Source organism: Gouania willdenowi, chromosome 8 (assembly GCF_900634775.1).
Source record: "Gouania willdenowi chromosome 8, fGouWil2.1, whole genome shotgun sequence".
In the NCBI taxonomy this organism is placed as follows: domain Eukaryota; kingdom Metazoa; phylum Chordata; class Actinopteri; order Blenniiformes; family Gobiesocidae; genus Gouania; species Gouania willdenowi.
Genome location: NC_041051.1, coordinates 28,544,509 through 28,566,713, shown reverse-complemented (window position 1 = coordinate 28,566,713; position 22,205 = coordinate 28,544,509). Strand labels below are relative to the sequence as shown.

The window sequence follows — 22,205 nt, the reverse complement described above, 5'->3', positions numbered from 1 at the left end:
CATAGTACGTTATACAAACATAATGTAACAACAATATACTTATATTGTGCGAACAATATAGTATATTGTACGAACATGATATTATATTGTACATTATAATTATATGGTTCATACAATATAGTGATCTCAAAATGTATTTTCCCCTGTGACAGCTCCAGGCTTCCGTACAGCATTTTCTTTGTTTTTTAAATTATATTTGTGTTGTTAGGAGTTCAAACAGAGCTGTTACTTTGTGTCCGAGCGGCCAGACTGCGCATGCGCAGGGCTGCAGCTGCTCATGATGACGATGATGGAGATGTGGCTGGGGAAAAAAACGGTGTGAAGTCCGTTAACGTCGGACCGGAGACATCGGGAACATGTTAGTTACGTCTTTAAGAATGAGTTCAGTGTGTAACTGAGCGATTTAAAGTTTTTAAGCGTGTTTATTTCAACCGGAAGAGAAGCGGGGTCGTTAGTTACGGACGACTGGGTCGCTTCACGCCGATAGAAGAGGCTCCTGTGCGGGGTAGCATCGCGGTGCTAAAGACGGTGCTCTGGATGTTTGAGAGAATCGGACTGACAACTTGAAACTCGTAAATTGATGCCTGGATTGAAATCTCCGCAGATTCACCTACATCAGAGGAGGTAAGCAGAGATTTGTGTGTGATAGTGATGGAGGCTTGAGCCATTTTCCTCCCACTTTAACTTGTTAACGATCAAAACAAGGGCTCGGTTTTTATTTTTATTTTATTATTACATTTTATATCAATGTTTCCCCTGATTAAAAAAGCACATATATCACACAGTACTGGGCTAGGTGGGAACATCAACTATGATTATTTATATTTTTTTAAATCAGGCAAATATGCGGCTCGCGATCCAAATTAGGCCACCAGATTTGCAACGTCATTATCATAAAATGAAACCAAGCGTTTTTATTCACCACAAGACACAACAGATTGTTTTTAGGTGTCATGAACCAATGAAATTCTGCCACATGTGTAATAAACCATTTTAATTTATTAAAATTTTAAATATATCTAATAGAGCTGGGCAATATATCACGATTCAAGATTTTACGAGTTTTCTGTTTTGGCGCTGAAGAAAATTACAATATTGCCTATGTTGATATATATATTTATAGCTCATTTTGTATTAAAATATTTGCTTTCGGATTCACTGTTTTTGCTACTTTTCAGAACAGCATAAAAAACACAGTTAGAATTTCCCCTAAACAACCCACACTACAGAACTCACTCACACGTGCTGTCCCTTATAGGAAAAAAAGCCAAAAGTGGCTCATATTGTGCAGCTGTTTGATATTAAATGAGTCTGTTTGTCATTTTGCATCGGCAAATTTAACCCAGAAATGTTTTTCTGGTCCAACTTTATTAGAATTAAAAATATTTTGAGAAAAAATATCAAGATATGAGTTTTGGTCCACATCGCCCAGCCCTACTATCTAATTGATATTGCAAATTTATTTTGCGTACTATACTTGAAATGTCGCCCTTAAATAAATGAATAAATACCTTCAGTGTAGATCAGACATGGGCCACTGGCGGCTCGGGGCCACATATGGCCCTCATTCCAATAATGTGCGCCCCCCCCCCCAAAGTAAAAAAAAAAAAACAACATACAAATCAACAGAGATAAACAAAATAGAAAAAATAAAAAAAAATATTTATTAGCTTACAACAAAAAGGCACAAAATTAACCAAAAAAAAAACCACAAGACAAAAATGGGAAATTTGAAAAATGACAACAAAAATATACAAAATTAGAGATAAATACACAAGGACCACAAAAATAAATGAAAAGCATATAAAACCAACAACAGAAATACACAATTTAAAAATAAAATGCACAAGACAACTAAAAATACAATTTACAGAATTTTTTAAAAAATGACTCCAAAAACACTTAATGACTCAAAATAAAAAAGTATATAAAACCACAACAAAACGACCCCAAAAAAGCCCCAAAACAACAACAAAAACACACACAAACTCCATGTTATTTCCTTTATTAATATGCAGATGCTGACATGAATGTTGATAACGTGGCCCTTGGGTAAAAAATTTTTTTGTGGCCTTCACTGTAATAAAAATTGCCCATCTCTGGTGTAGATAGAAAGCTTCTCTCTCCACCTTATTACCAGGACTGCCACTTCCATATTATGGATGCAAGGTTTGTCGTGATACCAGCCCCTCCCATGAATTCACTTACAGTAGATGATTGGTCTAAAGCTGAATATTAAAGCTGTGTTTCTAATGTGTGTCAGAATAAATGTCTCTGAAGTCATTTATATCAGTATTTAGTGTTCATGCAATACTGGGAAGAGATTTATCTTCACAGTGATTTGAGGTCGACCAGATTAGTAAAGTGTAAAAATCCCAGTGGAAATATTCATCACAAATTAAACGTCATTACAAATAATAAATAATAGGTTAACACAGGTCAGCACATCTCACCTTCATATGCGCTTATATTCGAGCAGAAAATGCCGACTCAGCACCAGGGTTTGGGTCAATTACCCATGTTCAATTACAATTCAATTATGATTACAGCTACAAGCATTTTGAATTGAATTACAATTCTTTTTGTATCCTCAGAAAGTCCATTAGAATTACTGTCTTAATTACTAATGTTCAATTACAATTAATCACAATTACCGAGCCTGAAATAAATAACCGAATAAAAGTTACCCTTCATCTTGTGCTAGCTTTCTGTTAGCATCTCTTATGATTACGGGTCTTAAATCAGCTGTAAAATACATTAAAAACCAATATCTATCATGTAATTTCTTTCCTATCTATTGGTTACTTTGTTAGGTTTCCTAATCAATGAAAATATAGGTTTTAATATTTTGATGTGGACATCTGTGCCTTTTTAGTGTCTGTATACCTTTTGATTTAAATTGATTTTAAATGTTAAAATGTGGGAAAGCTATGAAACATATTTTAATAATTGTTAACTACATATGTGTTGAACTGTACATAGAACTGTAACATGGTTCCACAGTATTAAATTATTATTGACAATTTTTATAGAATTATTTTTATTGTCAATTATCTGAACTCAATTAGAATTTAATTACGATTACAACAGCAAGAGATTTTTGCTGTATAATTGTATATATATATATATATAATTATACCATAATTGTAATTAATTACCAATTATGCAATTACAATTGACCCCGACCCTGCTCAGAACCCATGCATTTGTTTTTCTAAGAACAAATATGACACAAAGCAGGTTGTTTGGACTTATTTAAGCGCTCTGCTCTGTATTTGCGACTTTATTTGTTTTGTGACAGCTTCTCTGGCCTGTAGACTTCTGGCTTTGTCACAAAGACTTGCTGCTGATACGATCCAGGTCAAAGCACAAAGCCGGTGTTGAAGTGCACCCATCGGTGCAGTCGGCACAATTGATGGGTTTGTCTGTGGCCCACTGAAAAAAAACCCAGAGCAATTAGTGGGGACGCACACTGGTGCTGAGGCTTATTATTATTTTTTTCTCCTAAAGCTTTTTCCAAGGATCTTTCAAGTATGAAAGCAACACATAAAAGCTTGTTTTCAGTCACAAATGCAATGATGACTAATGAAGTGAATGTCTGGGTTTATATCAGGGCAACTGTTGGTTAGTCATTAAAATATTTATGTTGGCAACAGTACTGGGTGATATATCGTTATTCAAGATATATCGAGTTTTTCTATTTTGGCGATTTAGAAAATGACAATATTGTCTATATCGAGATGTATCTATATTTTTTTAACTTGTTTTCATTTATACAATCACACAGTACAAATAACATCATACAAGTATTTCATATTATTCATAGAGTAAAGTCAAACAGTGTTCTTCTTTACAGTTTTTCCATATTTTTGAGATATATATTTTTATAGCTCATTTTGTATTAAAATACTCGTTTTAGGAGTCGCTGCTTTTGCTACTTTTCAGAACGGCATTAAAAACACAGTTAGATGGATTTCTGAGTGCGTCCTAACCCAGACCTTCCCCTAAACAAGCCACACTACAGAAATCACTCACACGTGCTGTCCCTTATAAGGGAAAAAGCCAAAAGCCACACATATTGTGCAGCTGTTTATTAATAAAAGTAAAATGTGCAATAAGTGGCATTTTGCGTCAGCAAATTTAACCCAGAATTGTCTTCCTGGAAATACTTTATTTAATGTAAAATTATCAAGATTTATATAGTGGATATTGTCATTTTGAGAGGAAATATTGAGATATGAGTTTTGGTTCATATTGTTCAGCCCTTCACACTATATATACTATAAACATTAACATGATAACACACAATAGCTTTGCTTTGCAACTATTAACCTCTTTCTGTTTTTAATTTCACTTTCTGTTCAATTTCAACCTTTATTTTTAAAATGCAATTTTCATGTTTTTGATTGAACATTTTTCCAAAGAGTAAAGGTTAATATTCTCATCAGACATTTAATTTCCATCATATGCTTTTGTTTTATTTTAAGTTCAAACGGCTCTATTTTTAAAAAATATTATAAAACCACTGGACTAGAGAAAGATTAAGGAAAAAAGAAATACAAAGATGGAGACTTTCTGGTGTAATGTACCTTATAATATTAATAAAAACAGAGTGAGGTGTGTGTTCTCTGCTGCTGCATGGCCACATGCTGATCAAGCCTTTGGCGAGTTGAATGAGTCATTCATGGACGTGTCGCTGCTGCACCAGCCTATAATTAGCTGGGGAGGGGAGGGGGTTTTAACTGTAAATGATTTGATTATTGCCTTCCTAGAAACACATCAGGAACCAGAGGTAGGGGATGGATGATGGTTCATGACGTTTTTGTTTGAGTTGAAGAGCTCAGCAGGAGCAGTGAACAATGAATGGTGCTAGAAAACAAGTTCAATGATCATAGTTGGAACTAGGGCTGGGCAATATATTGAGATTCAAGATATATCAGGTTTTCTATTTTGACGATATAGAAAATTACATAATCACCTATATCGATATAATTTTTTATTTTATAGCTGATTTTGTATTAAAATACTTGTTTTAGGAGTCGCTGCTTTAGCTACTTCTCAGAAAAGCACAGTTAGATCAATGTTATTTTGATGGTTTGAATGTATTTTAGTATGAAAAACAGTAGGGATGTAACGATTAATCGTAAGGCAGTTAAAAATCGATTCATAGGTATCACGGTTGATATCGATTTTCTGAAAATTGAATCGCAGTACTCTATCCACAAGTGTAGGCGGCGGGCGGAGTCTGCTAATACTTTTTTTCTGGCCGCCTTCTACTCTTAAATATGTTAATAAATGATTCATTACCACTTTAGCACCGAAAGAATATCTGTAATATTACTTGAATATCTGTAAAAGTCACGTTTTTCTATTAGCTCTGTCTGCTAGCATAGCTTCTCTTCTTCACTGCAAGATATCTGCATGCCAACCGACCACTGTGTTACCAGCGCCCTCTGCTGGTCCAAACAAATATGACGTAAATCAGTGCATTCACGGTTTTTTTTTTTTTTTTTTAAAGTCCAATTGTTAAGGCACAAAATACATTTTCAGTTGCACTTTTAAAAAGAAAAAGAACTATTATGCAGTTTTGCATTGTTTATTATAGAACCAGAATTTAAATTCATAGGCTTCATTTTCATTTGTATTATTCCTTTATTTATTTCATTCAAGATTTATTTTTAGTTAAATTGCATTGTTTTGAATAGTTTATCAAGGAATTCTTTTGACAATGAAAAATAAAAGGAAAATAGTACCGTATTTTCTAGTTTTTTTCCCAAAAAAAAATTTGTCTACAGTCCCATTTTGAAAAATAAATCGTGAGAGAATCGTATCGTGAACCCAGTATCGTGAATCGAATCGTATCGGGAGTTGAGTGAATCGTTACATCCCTAAAAAACAGCCAAGATGTCGTCCAATAGGTTCCCAGGATTTTAAATGAAGTGCGTCCTAAACCAGACGTTCCCCTAAACGAGCCCTATTGGACATTAGATTTTATATAGTGCCTTTCATAGACAGTCAAAGCTGTTTACTTTGCATTATTCTTTCACTCCACACACAGTGGTGGTAAGCTACTTTGTAGCCACAGGTGGGACAGACTGATGGAAGCAAGGATGCCGTAGTGCCACATCGATTGGCCCCTCTGACCACCACCAAGACCCACTCACTCACCACATTCATACTAGCCAATGTGGGTGAAGTGTCTTTCCTAAGGACACAATGACTATTTTTACATGAGAGCTTTAATTCCATTTTAATTCTGAAGAAAAGTTAAATTCTCTTTAAAAAAAAGACTAAAAATCACCTTGTAAACACCTAAATCTGAATGAAAATGGCCATTCTGAATTAAACCTACGGTAAATCTGAAGTAAGTGGCTATTATTCAGATTTTAATTCACAATTGAATAATTCAACAATCTTGTATACGGCCCCTGGTATTCTCAGTGATCCAAGTACGAGCTTCCGATATCTGACGCGATCAATCAATGACAGGCAAATATGGCCACAAAAACCTCCAACAGGCCAAATATTCTTTTTATGTACCAAAACCACATTTCACTTCCTGCCGTCTTCCATTATTACTCTGTATGTGACAAATTCATTCATCTTCTGACCCACTAATTCCTGTTCAGGGTCACTGGGTCTGATGGAGTCTGTCTCCAGCTTAAGAATTCCGTATTTAATTCAAAATTTCCCCAGTTCTGTTTTAGGCTTCAGCCATTTCCACTTCACGGTACACTTTTCCGTTTCCTTTTCGTTCAGTCATCTTTCCCTGTTTCCATGACTTCACTGGCTTCTAAACTTTCCAAATCATAGCTAACATTCCAGATCGGGTTATTAGAGTTGACTGCTGTTATAAATTTGACATTTAATATGCTTTAGCTGAAATCACACAAAATTAGCCACAATGCTAGACCTTTAGCCATCCGTGTAACAGGACAAATACCTTGGACATTGGGGTGTGAAAAAAGAAAATTGATTTCACGATATATTGCAATTTTTTGGGTGCCAATTTGCAATCATAATAATCTGAACCACTTGTTCATTGTAACGCATTAAAAACACACTTCAGATGAAGCTCTGCATTCAGTTTCATGTACTGTTCATTTTGAATGGGATTATTGGCAGAATTGCACATTTGTCAGACTTTCTAGACCAGGGTTGTCAAACTCATTTTAGTTCAGGGGCCAAATACAGAGCAGTTCATCTTCAGTGGACCCCAGATCTGAGACGGGAGATTAGTCATTTAATCATTATTGTGCTCTAATTTGCACTTCCATGTACAAATAAATGATAAAATATGTGACTGATAATATCAAAGCAATAAGTGAAAGATATCAGTACCTGCAGGATCTATGCTTTTATATTATTTGATTTTGTGGAATAATTTCCCAAAAATTGCAGGATTTTTGTAAAATTGAGAGTTGTTTTAATAATTTGAGTTCCATTGAATTTGTGTATTCATTTGGAGATACCCCACGACCCTGAAAACAGGAACAAGCGGTTTAGAAAATCGATGGATGCATTTGAAGATATCCACAACTGAATTAGTTGGCAACATACACAATAATTGATGGTTTCTCTGACTTCTTTATAATGTTGCTGCTTTCGACAGAATTGAATGCTCCAAAGGGCCAGATTTGGCCCCCGAGCCATGAGTTTGGCACGTGTTCTAGACGTTCAATCACCTGTTTTCTGGTGGAAAAATAACGTGGAAATGTGTAATATTGTCCCAAAACATGCATGTGAGGAATTTCAGTGTAATGTTTAAATGAATTTAGGAAAAAATATCTTAGTTTCAGAACGTAAATTGCATTTTTTTGCAATCACAGAAAATCAGAGTCCTTACTGCACATTGAATCACATTCATCCATCTTATACACATTAATTATTGTCCAATATATGTAATATATAATATAATATATGTCCGACATTCTCATGCTGCTGAGTGAAGCATAAATGAAAGAGAAGGACAGAATTTGGGTCAGCAGATCTCACTGTGTTTTTACTGGTTGTCATCCTCTTCTCCCACCCTACCACCCTCTGCTGTGTCCCCCTTCTCCAGTCTCTCCTCACCCACAAACATCAAACATCACACTTTGTTCTCAGTGCCTCTGTTTAGATGTTGCTTCTGTCAATTCACACAGTTGTGCCCTGTAGACATGTGTGCTCTACTTTGTCTTCTCTTTTCTTCTTCCAGCATCGGCGGATGTTGGCATGAGATCTAGGTCTTTAGTCTGTGCAGACAATGGAGCAGATTTTACACATCTCAGCGTAATTCTAGGCTTTGTAGTCGGGGCGTATGATGTTCTGCCATTGGGTTTTTGTGTTATTATGCCTCTATGATCGATATCAGATTCATCCATTCTAGCCCTGGACGATATGGACCACAACTCATATCTTAATTTTTTTTTCTCAAAATGACGATATACAATATTAAATCTTGATAATTATTATTTTTTATTTTTTTACTTGCTTTTTCTTCACTTCATGAGCAAAAAAATAAATATACAAATAAATAATGAATTGCTTTGTGATTAGATTGGTGATTCATCCTAAACTTTACACCATTTGGTAAGTGTTTTGTATTTGTATATTTTTCATTTCAATAACAAGTACGGATGGTTTCAAACTATGTTATCTAGTAAATCAGCATGTTTTAATTATTCTTATGTTAGCCAACTAGCTTAGCTAAGACTCCGAAAACAAGTGTTTTAAAACACAATCTGGTATAAAAAATGTACATATCAATGTAAGCAAAATAGAAAACTCTATATCTTGCATCTCGATATATCGCCCAGCCCTAATTCATTCTACAGTTTCACATGCTGGATGTTGCTTGATTAAACCTGATAAAAATGTTTACATATGCTTGATCGAGATGGCTAATAACGATAAAACATCAACAACCTTTCTACTTGATACAGGAACAGATTCTACATTTATGGTGGACAGATGTAGACATATAGACACAGATAATCAGTAGCAGATTTTCTTCTTCTGCTAACCAATGTCCTTCTCTTTCACAGATGAGTGTGCTTTGGTGGAGAGACAAACGCCTGTCGGAGAGTTTAGGGAATGGCTCTCCTCAAGCTCTCCCCCCTGGGGCCCCGGCCACCATGGCCCCTCAGAGGGCCAACACGTCTTGGGTGCCTGAAGCTCCAGTGGTTACACCAGAGGAGCCCATTTTCCTCATGACCTCCACGGCTCAAACCGTCTCTGGGTTCTTTGTGTGGACGGCGCTTCTGATTACATGTCACCAGGTGTGCAAACTCAAGTTTATATATATATATATTGCACAGTGAAGAGTGACTGAAACATTTGAACAGGATGTGATTAATGTGTGTTCAATACCCTGATAAAAGATAAAAGGTGTTAATGAATCTGGAAGTGCGGGCCCTAATGGACCTGTACCTCTTCCCTGAGGGCAGCAGTGAGAACAGGGTGTGCCCGGGGTGTGAACTGTCACAGGTGATGCTTGTGGCCCTGCACAGACATCTGGTGTTGTGCATGTCTGACAGAGAGGACAACTGCACTCCCATGATGCTCTGTGCTGACTTCCTGACTCTCTCCAGAGCCTTCTTGTCAGCCAGGATGTTGTGTTTGATGATGCTCTCTACAGAACACCTGTAGAAGGACAGCAGCAGGTTCCGAGACACGTTGACCCTCCTCAGTGACCTTAAAAAGTACAGATGCTGCTGTGCCTTTTTCACCAGGGCATTGGTGTTGGTGCCCCACGTTAGGTGCTGTGAAATGTACTTTCCCAGAAACCTAAAGTCACCGACCCGCTCCACCAGGTGCCCTCGGATGAGAATAGGGGTAGATCCTCCCTCTTCCTCCTGAAGTCCAGCATTAAGTCCATAGTTTTTGAGGAGTTGAGTGCCAGGTGCACAGTCATGGGTGTACAGGGTGTACAGCATTGGACTGAGCACACAGCCCTGGGGAGCCCCGGTGCTCACAGCCAGGGTTGAGGACTGGTGATCCCCCAGCCTGACTGACTGCAGACAGTCGGTGAGAAAGTCTCTGATCCATCTGCAGGTGTGCTCTCCAATACCCAGACTGCACAGTTTGGACAACAGTCAGCTCAGAACAAGCGTGTTAAAAGCAGAACTGAAGTCCACAAACAAAATCCTCGCATAACTGCCAGAGTGTTCAAGGTGTTCACACACCGTGTGAAGGGCTGTGTTGATGGCATCAGCAGTGGACCTGTTGGCTCTGTGTGTGAATTGGTGCTGATCGAGACTGGTGGGTAGTAAAGATTTTATGTGCTTCAGATTCAGTCTCTCAAAGCACTTAATCACAACAGAGGTCCACAGGTCTGTAGTCATTCAGGCTGCTGACTGACCGCTTCTTGGGGATGGGTACAATGGTTGCAGATTTCAGGTGGCTGGGGACTGTGCAGGCAGCCAGTGAAAGGTTAAAAATGTTAGTATAACTAAAATACTAACTACCAACCAACCAACAAAACTAATATGTTAATAAACTAATCACCATCCAACTAACCAAAACACCAAACAACCAATGACCTTACAAACTAACCAACCAATTAACTTACAAACCAACAAAATAACCAACCAACAAATTACCTTAAAAACTAATCAACCAACACAACTAATATGCTAAATAAACAAATCACCATCCAACCAACCAAACAACCATCCAACCATTTACCCTACAAACCAACTAACTAACCAACCAACAAGTGATCCATTCATTCCACATGGTTTTTAAGCTCGTTTCTTACCAGGTGCAACACTCAGAGCTTTGAGCTGTACTAAAAGCTTCTAAAAAAAATAACAGCTCATCTTTCCCATGGACACAGGTAAACAACCATTGTCTTTGTCTACAGACTTGTGATGTGAAAGATGCTCAGGTGTAATGTTGGTGTTTTTGTTGATATTAGTGTGACTGTTCAGAATCTGTGGTGTGTTTGTGTGTACGGGCCGTATTTACAAAGCTGCTGCACCCTGAGGCCCAGCTCAATGGTTTGTCTCCCATTGTTTGCTGATGCTCTCTGCAGGAATAGTCCTCGGTCACTACGGTAACAGGTGCTCCCGGCCCTGCTATGGCGTCATTAAAGAGCACGATTCTGTGTGTGTGTGTGTGGACCACACTCACTTAGCAACAATGCCTCGGAGCTTCCTGTTTTCAGCAGCTTGTCCCTCACTGTTTGTTGTTTTACCAAAGGGGCGTGTGTGTGTGTACATGTGTGTGTGCGTGTGTGTTTGCAGGCCTTGGAAGGTGATAGGGACTTTATGTAAGTAGAGAAGTGGCGGATGCAGCAGACTGAGGTGTCGTTGACAAAAGGCCCCACTGTGTTCGTCCAGCTGTCTGCTACATTGAATAGAAGTGCTAAAAGCCAAGTATCAGTTACTTAAAACAACCCAAGGTCACACACACACCCTGCAGACTCCAGTGTCTCACTCAGACTGGGTGTCATTTATCTACTATAAGTAAAAAGTGCATTTAGAATCTAGGTACCAATCTCATGATAGTAGGACGTCCTGGGGACAATCTCTACTGCTAATCAGGATTTCTTTCAATAAATGCATGAATTAATAAAATAATTAAAGATGCAGAATTACAGAGTTTATTAGAAAGTGTGAGATGAGAATGCGATGGCAATTTGATTTAAATCATACTAGTACAGTGCCCGTCAGAATTATGTATTCATATAGTGGAAGTAGAGTTGTCATTTATGGCCAAATGAGTATGTGTTTGAAGGTTGGATGTACAAAGAGGTGTACATACTTAGTACTCTGTAGTGTTATAAAGCGGTATGTTTGTGGGTGCAAAGTAACATACTGGTGTGATTTCCCTGGTTTAATTCTATGGGACATGATAAATTGATAAATAAAGTTTGCACCAATGTTCGCTGGACTTAAGCATGAATGTTTGTCTAAGTTGTGTCTTTTGCACTGTTTGATATGATTGTTCTGATTTCATGATTTGTTCACTGTGATTGATGCTCAGCTGATTCCTGTCCACGTCTTCTATAGATCTACATGCACCTCCGTTACTACAGCTCTCCAAACGAGCAGCGACACATCGTCCGCATCCTCTTCATCGTCCCCATCTACGCCTTCGACTCCTGGCTCAGCCTCCTCTTCTTCACCAACGAAGAATACTACGTGTACTTCGACACAGTCAGGGACTGCTACGAAGGTGGGTGCACGCTTTAGCTCCACTTGTATCCAGTGAGTGCAGTGAAAGTTTGAGTTGCGTGTGTGTGTGTGTTCCACCCCTGTGCCAGGAGGCCTTCACAGAGACTTCATACACAAAGGTTGCCATCTTTGTTCTCGTGTCTCAGGGGACCGTTAGGACTGCGGGGGCGGGAAACCTGTTACCTAGCAACTGTGTGAAAATGAGCCCATTGGTGGGAAGTGTCTCACTTTGAAACACAAAGACCTTTCATACCATCTCATAACAACAGTTGAAAAAGAGAGAAGACTTAAACCCAAAACAAAAAAGTGTAATTCATCCACAAACTGTATCTATTAGCTCATAGGGACCCCAACACTTTGAACATGATAAGCATGTATAGAACAGGTTTGGATATCCTAATAATATAAATTGTGTTTTCATAGATTCTACATCCAAGAGAGTAATTGTTGTGATAAATAAATATAACTTCTTCTTGGTAATTAAATTCCTCAAATAGTATTTTTCTTGACTTAGTTTTTCTGATTGATTGGAACCTATCCCAGGAAAAAGTACCGGTTGAGAATTTTCACCGGCAACCTCAGTTGTTTCTAAAGCGTGGTAAACACAGGATTTTCAAAATTTGATGAGATAATTTATCTGTTACGCCTAGGGCTGAGAGATATATCGAGATTCAACATATATTGAGTTTTCTATTTTGGAGATATAGAAAATTTTAGTATCGCCTGTATTGATATATCTATTTTTAATAGGTTATTTCTTATTAAAATAGTCATTTTAGGAGTCGCTACTTTTGCTACTTCTCAGAAAAGCACAGTTGATGGATTACTGAGTGCATTCTAACCCAGACTTTCATCTAAACAAGGTACACTATAGAACTCACTCACACATGCTGTCCATTAGCTGTTAATGAATGTTTCTGTGTGGCATTTTTCATCAGCAAAATTAAAACAGAATTGTTTTTCTGGTCCGATTTTATTTGAAATAAAATTATCGAGATTTATATTGACTATCGCCATTTTGAGAAAAAATATCACGATGTGAGTTTTGGTCCATATGGCCCAGATCTATTACAGACTCCACACATGAACAGTTTTTTATTGTAATTGTGTTTTGTTTTAGTCAAAATGTAGTCATCAGGATTATTTCAGTTACTCTATAGTCTTCTTTCAGTCAAATAAATGGATTTTAGTCGACTAAATCTGTTACAGAAATAGTCGACTAAAATATAAAGCATAAAATGTATGCATTTGTGAAAGATTTATTAACCATTGATCAAGCTGATATTAATGGTTGTAAATACACACAGATTTGATGTGATCGATGCGTAAGGTCAAATGATCACATGAGTTCTGATTGGATTTCGTCCCATTTGACAAAATTATACTTTAGTTTTTATTGGTCGGCTAAAATATCAATATAATGGTATACTTTTGATCACATGTACAGTATGTTTTTAATTAGTCTTAGGTCCAATTAATGTCGCATGAAAAAATGTAATCAACAAAAACTAAGACAATATATAACTAGAATATTTACCTCAGAGGTGCTGTATGAAAAAAACCTAACACAAATTTTTATTTTCAGACCCCTTATGTCACCCCCTGCCATCCTATACATTTGTCAACTGCTTTTGAGCAAGGGTCAGAATCATCCCAGATGTGACCTTAAAATTTATATAAAAGTAAATATTATATCCTGAATCAGCTGTAGTAGTTTCCTTTCTTTTTTGTAGCTCTTTGCCAGTGTTTGCGTTCTCTTCCCCATTTTCCCATAATGACCACAGTAAGGGACAATGTCTTTAATCTTGTACATCCACCAGGGAGCGCTAGATGATATATTTCTGTAACCACAAGAAGATATTTATATTGTATAGTTTATCTTACCAACATGTGCATGCTTCTAATTTATATTCCAAATAAAGTTGGCTCTGCAGCACTCTGTGATTCTAGAGGTTCCCACACCATCACTGCAGCCCAGAATAAGCGGGTGTGTTATAAACAAGCTGAATGGCTAATGTGAAACGTTGATGCATGTTGTTTGTGATCCCCTGCAGCTTTTGTTATCTACAACTTCCTGAGTCTGTGCTATGAGTATCTGGGAGGAGAAAGTGCCATCATGGCTGAAATCAGAGGGAAGCCCATTGAGTAAGTTTAGTCTTCCTCATCTGTCACATTAAAAGCGGCTACTGTATAAAGGTAATGCCTTCAAAGTAATATAAAGCAGCCACTGCATAGACTGTCAAAAAATCTAACCAAAATGTGAAGAAAAGTATTGTCAAAGTAAAAATGTTGGGGGAAAAAAAAGACAAAACAATAATATATCTGAATATGAAGTAGTAACTGAATTTGGTTTGTTTATAGGTTATATCAGATGTACTTTCTTAGTTGGTGTACAATATGTTTAGTAAAACCCATTATAGCATTTGTTTGATTGGTTTTTGAGTAATTTTCTCTACTTAAGCAGTGTTCAAACACTCTTTAAGTAGCGAGGGTAATCAGGGAGACGGGCCACACCTGCGAGAGGGAAGAGCAAATCATTTTCATTCTCTCTGCACCTACACACAGACTAAATAGGGGGCGTAGACACACAGACAGGAAGAAAAGTGACCTCATTACCCATTGACCTAAATATAATTAGATACTAAAATATATCCAACTAAAGCAAACAAAAGTCTAATTAAAAAAAAGACTTACCAGGGTTTTTAAATCAAACCAAGTGGACCACACACAACACAACATAAAGATGAAAAATAAATAAAATAGGGTTCTGCTCTAATCTGACCTGTTCTGTGATGCTGCAGGTCCAGCTGTGTTTATGGGACGTGCTGCCTGTGGGGTCGGACCTACTCCATTGGTTTCCTCAGGTTCTGCAAACAGGTACGTCCGTTTTGTTCTCATATCATCAAAGTCTATTAATCTTATTTCTAATTCTGCCTAATGCAAACATCAATAGCTCCAAACAAAGTATCCAGCAATGGGTGTTTGTGCTTCTGTCTCCCTCAGGCGACTCTTCAGTTCTGTGTGGTGAAGCCACTGATGGCTGTGATCACCGTCATCCTTCAAGCCTTTGGAAAATACAGAGACGGAGACTTTAAGTATGACTGAGCAGTGATTTATCTTTTTGTTAAATTTATTAAACCTAATAACTGATTTGATTTGCCTTTTATGGACAAATAATGAATCTAAATCTGGTTACCCTGTCCTGAAACAGTTGTATTTGATTATTTTTCCTAACACAAGCAGAAATTGTAAATGCACTTCAATTTCTCTCATGTTTTCTCTTTTCTTGCTAATGCATTTTGTTTATAATGATGGAAACAATCCATTTGAACATGAGTGTTGCCTACAGTGGTTTGTTTTTCCTGTTGCTGTCCATGGTAAATGTCTGCTCTGCTTCTGTGTTCCAGCGTGGCCACTGGCTACTTGTATGCCACCATCATCTACAACATCTCCGTCAGCCTGTCGCTCTACGCTCTCTTCCTGTTCTACTTCGCCACACGCGAGCTGCTTGTCCCTTACAACCCCGTGCTCAAGTTCTTCATGGTCAAGTCCGTCATCTTCCTCTCCTTCTGGCAGGGTGAGGATTTCACTCTGATGTTCACAGCTCATGCTTTAAAGGACATTTTACCAGAGATGGGAAGTGACGAAAGTTGTTTTCAGAACGTGAATAGTTTATTTATTTATTTTTTTGTTCCTTTCATGAAAATGTAAACCAACATATATTTCCCATTTACATCAAATACTATCACAGTCCAAATTAAGCATTTTCATAATTGGAAAGGAGCAGTAAGAATAATCAAATTATTATCTTTCTGCCCCTTAATTTAATACATAGTTGATGAACCCCACCAACCTTCCCCCTGTCAGTCCACACAATTTTCTCTATTTTCTAATAACCTAAAAATGACAAATCAACATTTACAAATCATCCCACAAGTCAACTTTTTAAAGCATATTGGCACATTTTTTTTTTGCCCTATACATTTTTTTAAAATACAAATATTTGTACAAACTTTAAAATAATTTTGTTAAGCATTAGTCTTGAAGTAATATGAGCATCTTGGTGTTTAAAATCAAATATCCTCCTGTGATCATTATTCTCAGACGCAATCACAAATAATATTTGAAGTCACTCTTTTGGCTTTAAACATAAAAATGAATGTTTGCAGTTATATTATATCTTTACATTTTAATAACCCGGATTTAATAAATAAATAATTAGTATGATCTCCAAAACCAACTTAGTAAATAATTCAGATAACTCCTTTTTCTAACAAAATCAATGGTAAAATATTGCTTGTATATATGTTACCTCACACTTCAACACAATAAGTGTAATATGGCAAAATTATGATACAAGATAAAACAGACTTAGCTTTGTTAAAAATAAAAACATTTTTAGACACATTATGTTTTACATATGAGATATCAGCTTTCCATGACAGTTGATCATCCAAAACAACTCAAAAGAATCTTAACTCAGTCACTCTTTCAATCTCAGTATCATCAATAGAAAATGTCACTTCCTCCTTAATTTTGTTTCCAAAAACCATAAACTTAGTTTTATTTAAATTGAATGATAACCTATTACTTATTTTTATTAAACCAATTATTAAGTTGAAGCATTTTTTTTTTTTCAATGTTTCCAGATAAAGTTTTTCACTCATCTCCTGAGCAAAATACATTTTGATTTCTTAAATGAACAATTACTTTCTGAGGGAGTGATGCATTGTTTAATAATGTAAGAAATGTTACAAAACACAGAAGACAGAGGAAAGCCAGCTGCTGCAGAAGCTGCGTTGCCAGGTTGGACTTAAGTTCCTGGGTGGAAACATCGGCTGCATCGGGCCACGGACAGACAAAAAGAGCTAATGTTACTCTGACATCTCTTAGTTTTATAATCTCAGCGTTCTTCCCACGATCCAGGAATGCTGCTGGCCATCCTGGAGAAGTGCGGCGCCATCCCTCAGATCAGCTCGGCCGACTTCTCGGTCGGCGAGGGAACGGTCGCTGCCGGCTACCAGAACTTCATCATCTGCATCGAGATGTTCTTTGCTGCTGTTGCTTTACGCCACGCCTTCACCTACAAGGTCTACATGGACAAACGGCTGGACTCCTATGGTGAGCTTTGTGTGTGTGTGTGTGTGTGTGTGTGTGTGTGTGTGTGTGTGTGTGTGCGTGTGCGTGTGCGTGTGCGTGTGCGTGTGCGCGCGCGCGTGCGTGCGTGTGTGTGTGAACGTGTGTGTGTGTGTGCAGAAGGATACAGAGACAAAAAATGCTCAATAATTTATTTGAAAAAACTCCTCCCACAAAGTTGGAAGCTCAGCTTTGCCCAAAATGTCTTGTTATGCTACAGTATTAATATTTCCCTTTACTATAGATAAGGAGCCCAAGCCCTGAATAACAGGTGCTGGTGTTAAGGTGGTTTTTTTCTCACATACATGTGTTATTATGTGGGAGAATACTCGGAGAACATGCAACTTACACCAAGAAAGACAAGTTTTATTGGGAACTTAAAGCAGACAGACCCCAACAATTCAACTCCAGTTCACCTTCATGACAACTTTAAATCAACTGTGCACTGAACTAATTTAAGAATATGATTTTATTTGAAAGGAAAGTGCTTTTCTTAACAAAAAAAAAGATCAAATAGTTGACAGAATGTTTCTAGTTCACCAGCTTTTCAAATATTTTATCTACTTAGAAATTAGAAAATCTGTTTTCTTTTTTTTCTATGTTCGTACACTTACAGGCGTGAGTAGAGCATGTTTTCCACGGGTAAACATGGAGACATGTTAATGTTACACATTTGGAATGAACAAATAAACTCAAATCTAGTGTTTAACAATTTATGACCTGAGACTAACTATCCTTATTTATTTCTGTTGCACAATTACAGAATAATACACATTATCACATAAAAGAAGGATAAACGGTGCAGGAAAAGGCAGAAACCTCGAAGAGCTTATTTAAAGCCTTAACCGAGTTAGTAATCAGTAAACAATGGTTAGAAACAACAGAACTTAAAAAAACAAAGAATTTGAAATATATCGATTTAAAAAAAATGAAAGATAAATGGTTAAAATTGCTAAACTTGCATTAAGTGATTGTAAAGGTTTTGTGAATCCCAAATAATTCAACACAATATTGCATCCAACAATAAAAGCTTAGCTGTAAAACCATAAAATATGCCACAAAGCTTTAAATAAATGCATAAAAATGCATACTTGAGAAATATTTATATTATGAATGTTCAGAAATGTTAGTTATTGAAATAAATTAGTAGATAGAATAGAGAGTTTTTCAACATGTGTGAAAGAGTAGGGGACATGTAGACTGATAAATAGCATGTGTCGTTCTGCATGCAGTTAAGTGAAGGTGTTGTGCGTGAAAAAAGTGGCAATTTTTCAAAATAAAAATATACATGAAAAGTGCACAGAATCCATGACACAGCTTTAATAAGCCTGTTGTGTTACACACCGAGGTTTGTTTCAGAGTTGATCTGATTCCACTCTCTGTCCTATTCACTTCAGTTTCCAGCTGTCCTCCTTTCACTCTGTTTTTCTGACCTTCCTGTGTTGTTGTTGTTGTCGTTGTCCTCCCTCCTTCTCTCTTCCCTCACTTCGCTGCACTCCAAGGCTCGTTTCCCACATATGGACAGTACGGTAGGTGTGACCTCCTCGGCTCAGTTGTGTCCGTCTGCCGCAGTGAATGTGCTTTTTGTTTACTTACAGTGTTGTTGTGGTTTTTTAGTTCAAACAATGCAAAAGCGTTCACGAAGTACAATTTCTTTTAGTCGTGTATCCTTTGTTGTTTTTTTTTGGTTTTTCCTCCTACAGCTTTTATTTTGTAACAAAATGTCTTTGCTCATGTGTACTTCCTCCCATACATCTGAATATTACAAAGTTCTGTCAACATGAAACATCAGAACATAAATGAGCCCATTATACATGCTTTCTAGAATGAGTTTGTTGCAGGTTTATTAGCAGTTTTTCTCAAACTTTTTTTGGCTCAAATACCTCTTTCTTTTATTTCTGAATCCAAGTACCCCCTTTGTCCGACTACAACATTTTGCTTAGAAAACTATTTAAAAACGACTATAGAGCATAATGATGGAATGAACAAGTGATAACACACATTTTAAAGAATCTTATTTTGTAAATAAGTGGAATGAAACAGTATTTAGTGGCTCCTGAATAGATTTATTTCAGTTTTTATCATTTCTGGTCATCTCTCACCTGGTGTGGGACCAAAACTGACCCTTGTATTTTCAGTTCATGTTCTAATCAAGATTATAATTAATGCTTTCATTTGGTAATTTTCCACTCTCTCTCTCTCTCTTTCTCCCTCCCAAGTACCCCCTGTAGAGCCATTACGTACCCCTAGGGGTATTCTATTCTAGCTTTAAGCATTTTTATTCAAACAGAATCATCTTCATGTTGCAAACTCCTACATTTCACATTTATATATATTTGAATAATCTCACATTTCACTCAGACCTTTTGTTATTATTTTAATTTGTTTATGTTTATCAAAGCTGCTGGTTTGTGTGTTAATAATAACGCCGTCTCCTGTAGGTCGCTGTGCCCCAATGAAGAGCATCTCCAGCAGCCTAAAGGAGACCATGAATCCCGGTGACATGGTCCAGGACGCCATACACAACTTCTCCCCGGCCTACCAGCAGTACACCCAACAGTCCACGCTGGAGCCAGGCGGGGGGCCGCCGATCTCACGCAGCCAGAGTAACGTCAGCACGCGGGGGGACAATGAAAAGACGCTCCTGCTCAGCTCAGACGATGAGTTCTGAGACGTTCAGGGGCTCCACTCACCCCACGCTCATAGTTTGACGGAGTTTATTCTCATTATTAGATAAAAGATCAGATTTAGGCCAAATATTTGGGAGTGGCTTTACTGACTGCAGGGACAGATATTTAGAAACACAGAAATGTCATGTCATGGGGATGATAAAACTAAATCTGAGATGCACTTTGTGTTGATCATAACATTCAATCTATCAAAATTCTGTTTCAAGTAAACATTTCTGCATAGAAGCGTTTGAATTAAGTGCCATCGAGATATTTACCACACGGCCTCTTGAAGTGAGCAGCTGTTACGGCGCTCGTTGCCAAAACAAAGAGAGCTGCTGCTGCCTCTTAGCCCCGCCCACACACATCCAGATGCTCCGCTCTACGCTGTTTGGCCTTCAGTCCACACATAAACTAGACTTTATCTTTAAAACAGGTTTGATTGGTTCAATATTGTTAATCTTCAGGTGTCTTGATTATAGAGTGTAATTTGTATGATTCATGTGGGTTTATTTGATGAAATGAAGCTAAAGAGTGAGAGCTAAGCATGAGTAGACGCAGGTCAGTTTGACAATTAACACAACCACAAGGATTACAGATTACACAGGAAATACTTAAAAGCATGTCGTAATCTCAGCATTAATGCTGAGCGGGACAGTGAAAAGTAAAAGGGATCTGATTTAGTAAAATACCAGCTGTGCACTTATGTCTATTTGGACTCTAAGGCTTTCTCACAAATTTCCAAAAAAATTATAACAAAAACCAGAATTTCCTAAAAAAAGGCTGGTGTACTTTGATAGTTTTGGCAACGTGTGTAAAAGTTTGATATTTAAATTTGAAAACATGACACTTGAAAGTAGCGCAGAGGAAAGAAGCTGCTGTACATAAAACATGGTGAAGTGAAACAAATGTGATAGTTAATGGCAATTCTTGATATAGTGCTTTTTTATTTGTGTTTTAAGCATTCTTGGTTTTGTATGTATATATGCTTTATTTTACTTTGTATACTTTTTAAATTTGTATATTGGTAATACGAAATGTTTTGATGCTCTTTGGGTTCATTTGGTGTTGCAAAGGAAATAAAAGTAAAAAAAATAAATAAATGTCTGGTTCTTGATCAAACTGACATGGATAGAACATTATATCATTTATCAATAAGCACGCAGTGGATGGATTGATTGTTAGTTCCTCAGTGGGTTATCCAAACATACACTGGTGTTTTAACAATGATTTATTGGCTCAATAAGTGAAAAACCAACTGCTTTGACTTCATTTGTTCGCATGAGAGCGAAACTCAAAATGCTATAATAAAGAAATACATAAAACTATTTTTGAGATAAATTTATGATATTTTTTAAAATGAACATTAAAAATGTATTTACCAAGAATTTGAAAGTGTTTTTACAATACCAACATTTTGTTGACTACATTTTTGATGAATCAGTCAAAAATCTGTTTATATTGTCTAGGACTGATGCACTGGAGCAAAATTGGGGTCAACTGAGCAAAAATTGTGTGAGAGGATAGGTTTAATAAGTTTTACAGTTTTTGGGATAAAACAGTGATGGACTTCATAATATTTAATTAGGTTTGAATGTACAACGTTTCTTTGATAGCGGGGCTACATTTTGGGGAAATTTGCAAATCTTTTTTACATGTTCTGAATTTGAAAAAATTCTGGATATTAGAGGCTTGAAGAAGAAGAATGTGTATAGAGGTAGATTTGTGTCTTTATTACTCAATCAAAAAAAAAATAATTATTTTTATTTATTTATTTATTCAGTTTATTTCCGACATGGTTACATTCACTTTTTTTTTTACATTTTTTTTTTTTTTTTTTTTTTTTTGTACATGCCGAAAAAGGAGACGAGAGAAGCAGTTTGCTTATCTGGGTCCCGTCCCCTGTTTTACCATCGCAAATTTACATGGGTTTACATGTCTCTCTGGTCAAACATTCTTGAGTTGTTCTGAACAGTCCTTTTTTGTGTATTCTCATCTGTAGTCAGTGTTGTCTTTTTTTTTTAAATTTATTTATTTTTTATTCCTCCTCCTCTCTATCGTTGTTCGTGTTGGCCTTGTTCCCTGCCAGACGTTGTTAGCATTCCTCCAGTTCAAGAATAGTTCCTCTTTCGAAGGTGTTTGGAAGGTTTTTCCCTTTTCATCCATAATGTCACCACTCGGGAATGTCTCTTTTGGACACACAAGTTTGCAGCTTGTTTTGTCTCTACATCAAGGTTAA

At 36.9% G+C, this 22,205-nt stretch overlaps 1 protein-coding gene across 2 annotated transcripts; it reads left to right on the top strand.

The window, feature by feature from the left end:
* Positions 1–239: 239 nt before the first annotated feature.
* On the top strand, positions 240–21,031 carry LOC114468920 (transmembrane protein 184B-like). 2 transcript variants are annotated; one of them, XM_028456094.1, is made up of 10 exons: positions 240–624; positions 9,027–9,260; positions 11,997–12,162; positions 14,216–14,306; positions 14,963–15,038; positions 15,165–15,256; positions 15,569–15,738; positions 17,088–17,282; positions 18,800–18,826; positions 19,739–21,031. In XM_028456094.1, the coding sequence occupies exons 2-10, from the start codon at positions 9,027–9,029 to the stop codon at positions 19,966–19,968; spliced, it is 1,281 nt and encodes a 426-aa protein (XP_028311895.1). In that variant the 5' UTR covers positions 240–624; the 3' UTR covers positions 19,969–21,031. The 2 variants fall into 2 exon arrangements, with proteins under 2 accessions (XP_028311895.1, XP_028311896.1); XM_028456095.1 differs by lacking the exon at positions 18,800–18,826 and having other exon boundaries at positions 19,739–21,030.
* The last annotated feature ends 1,174 nt before the right edge of the window (positions 21,032–22,205 follow it).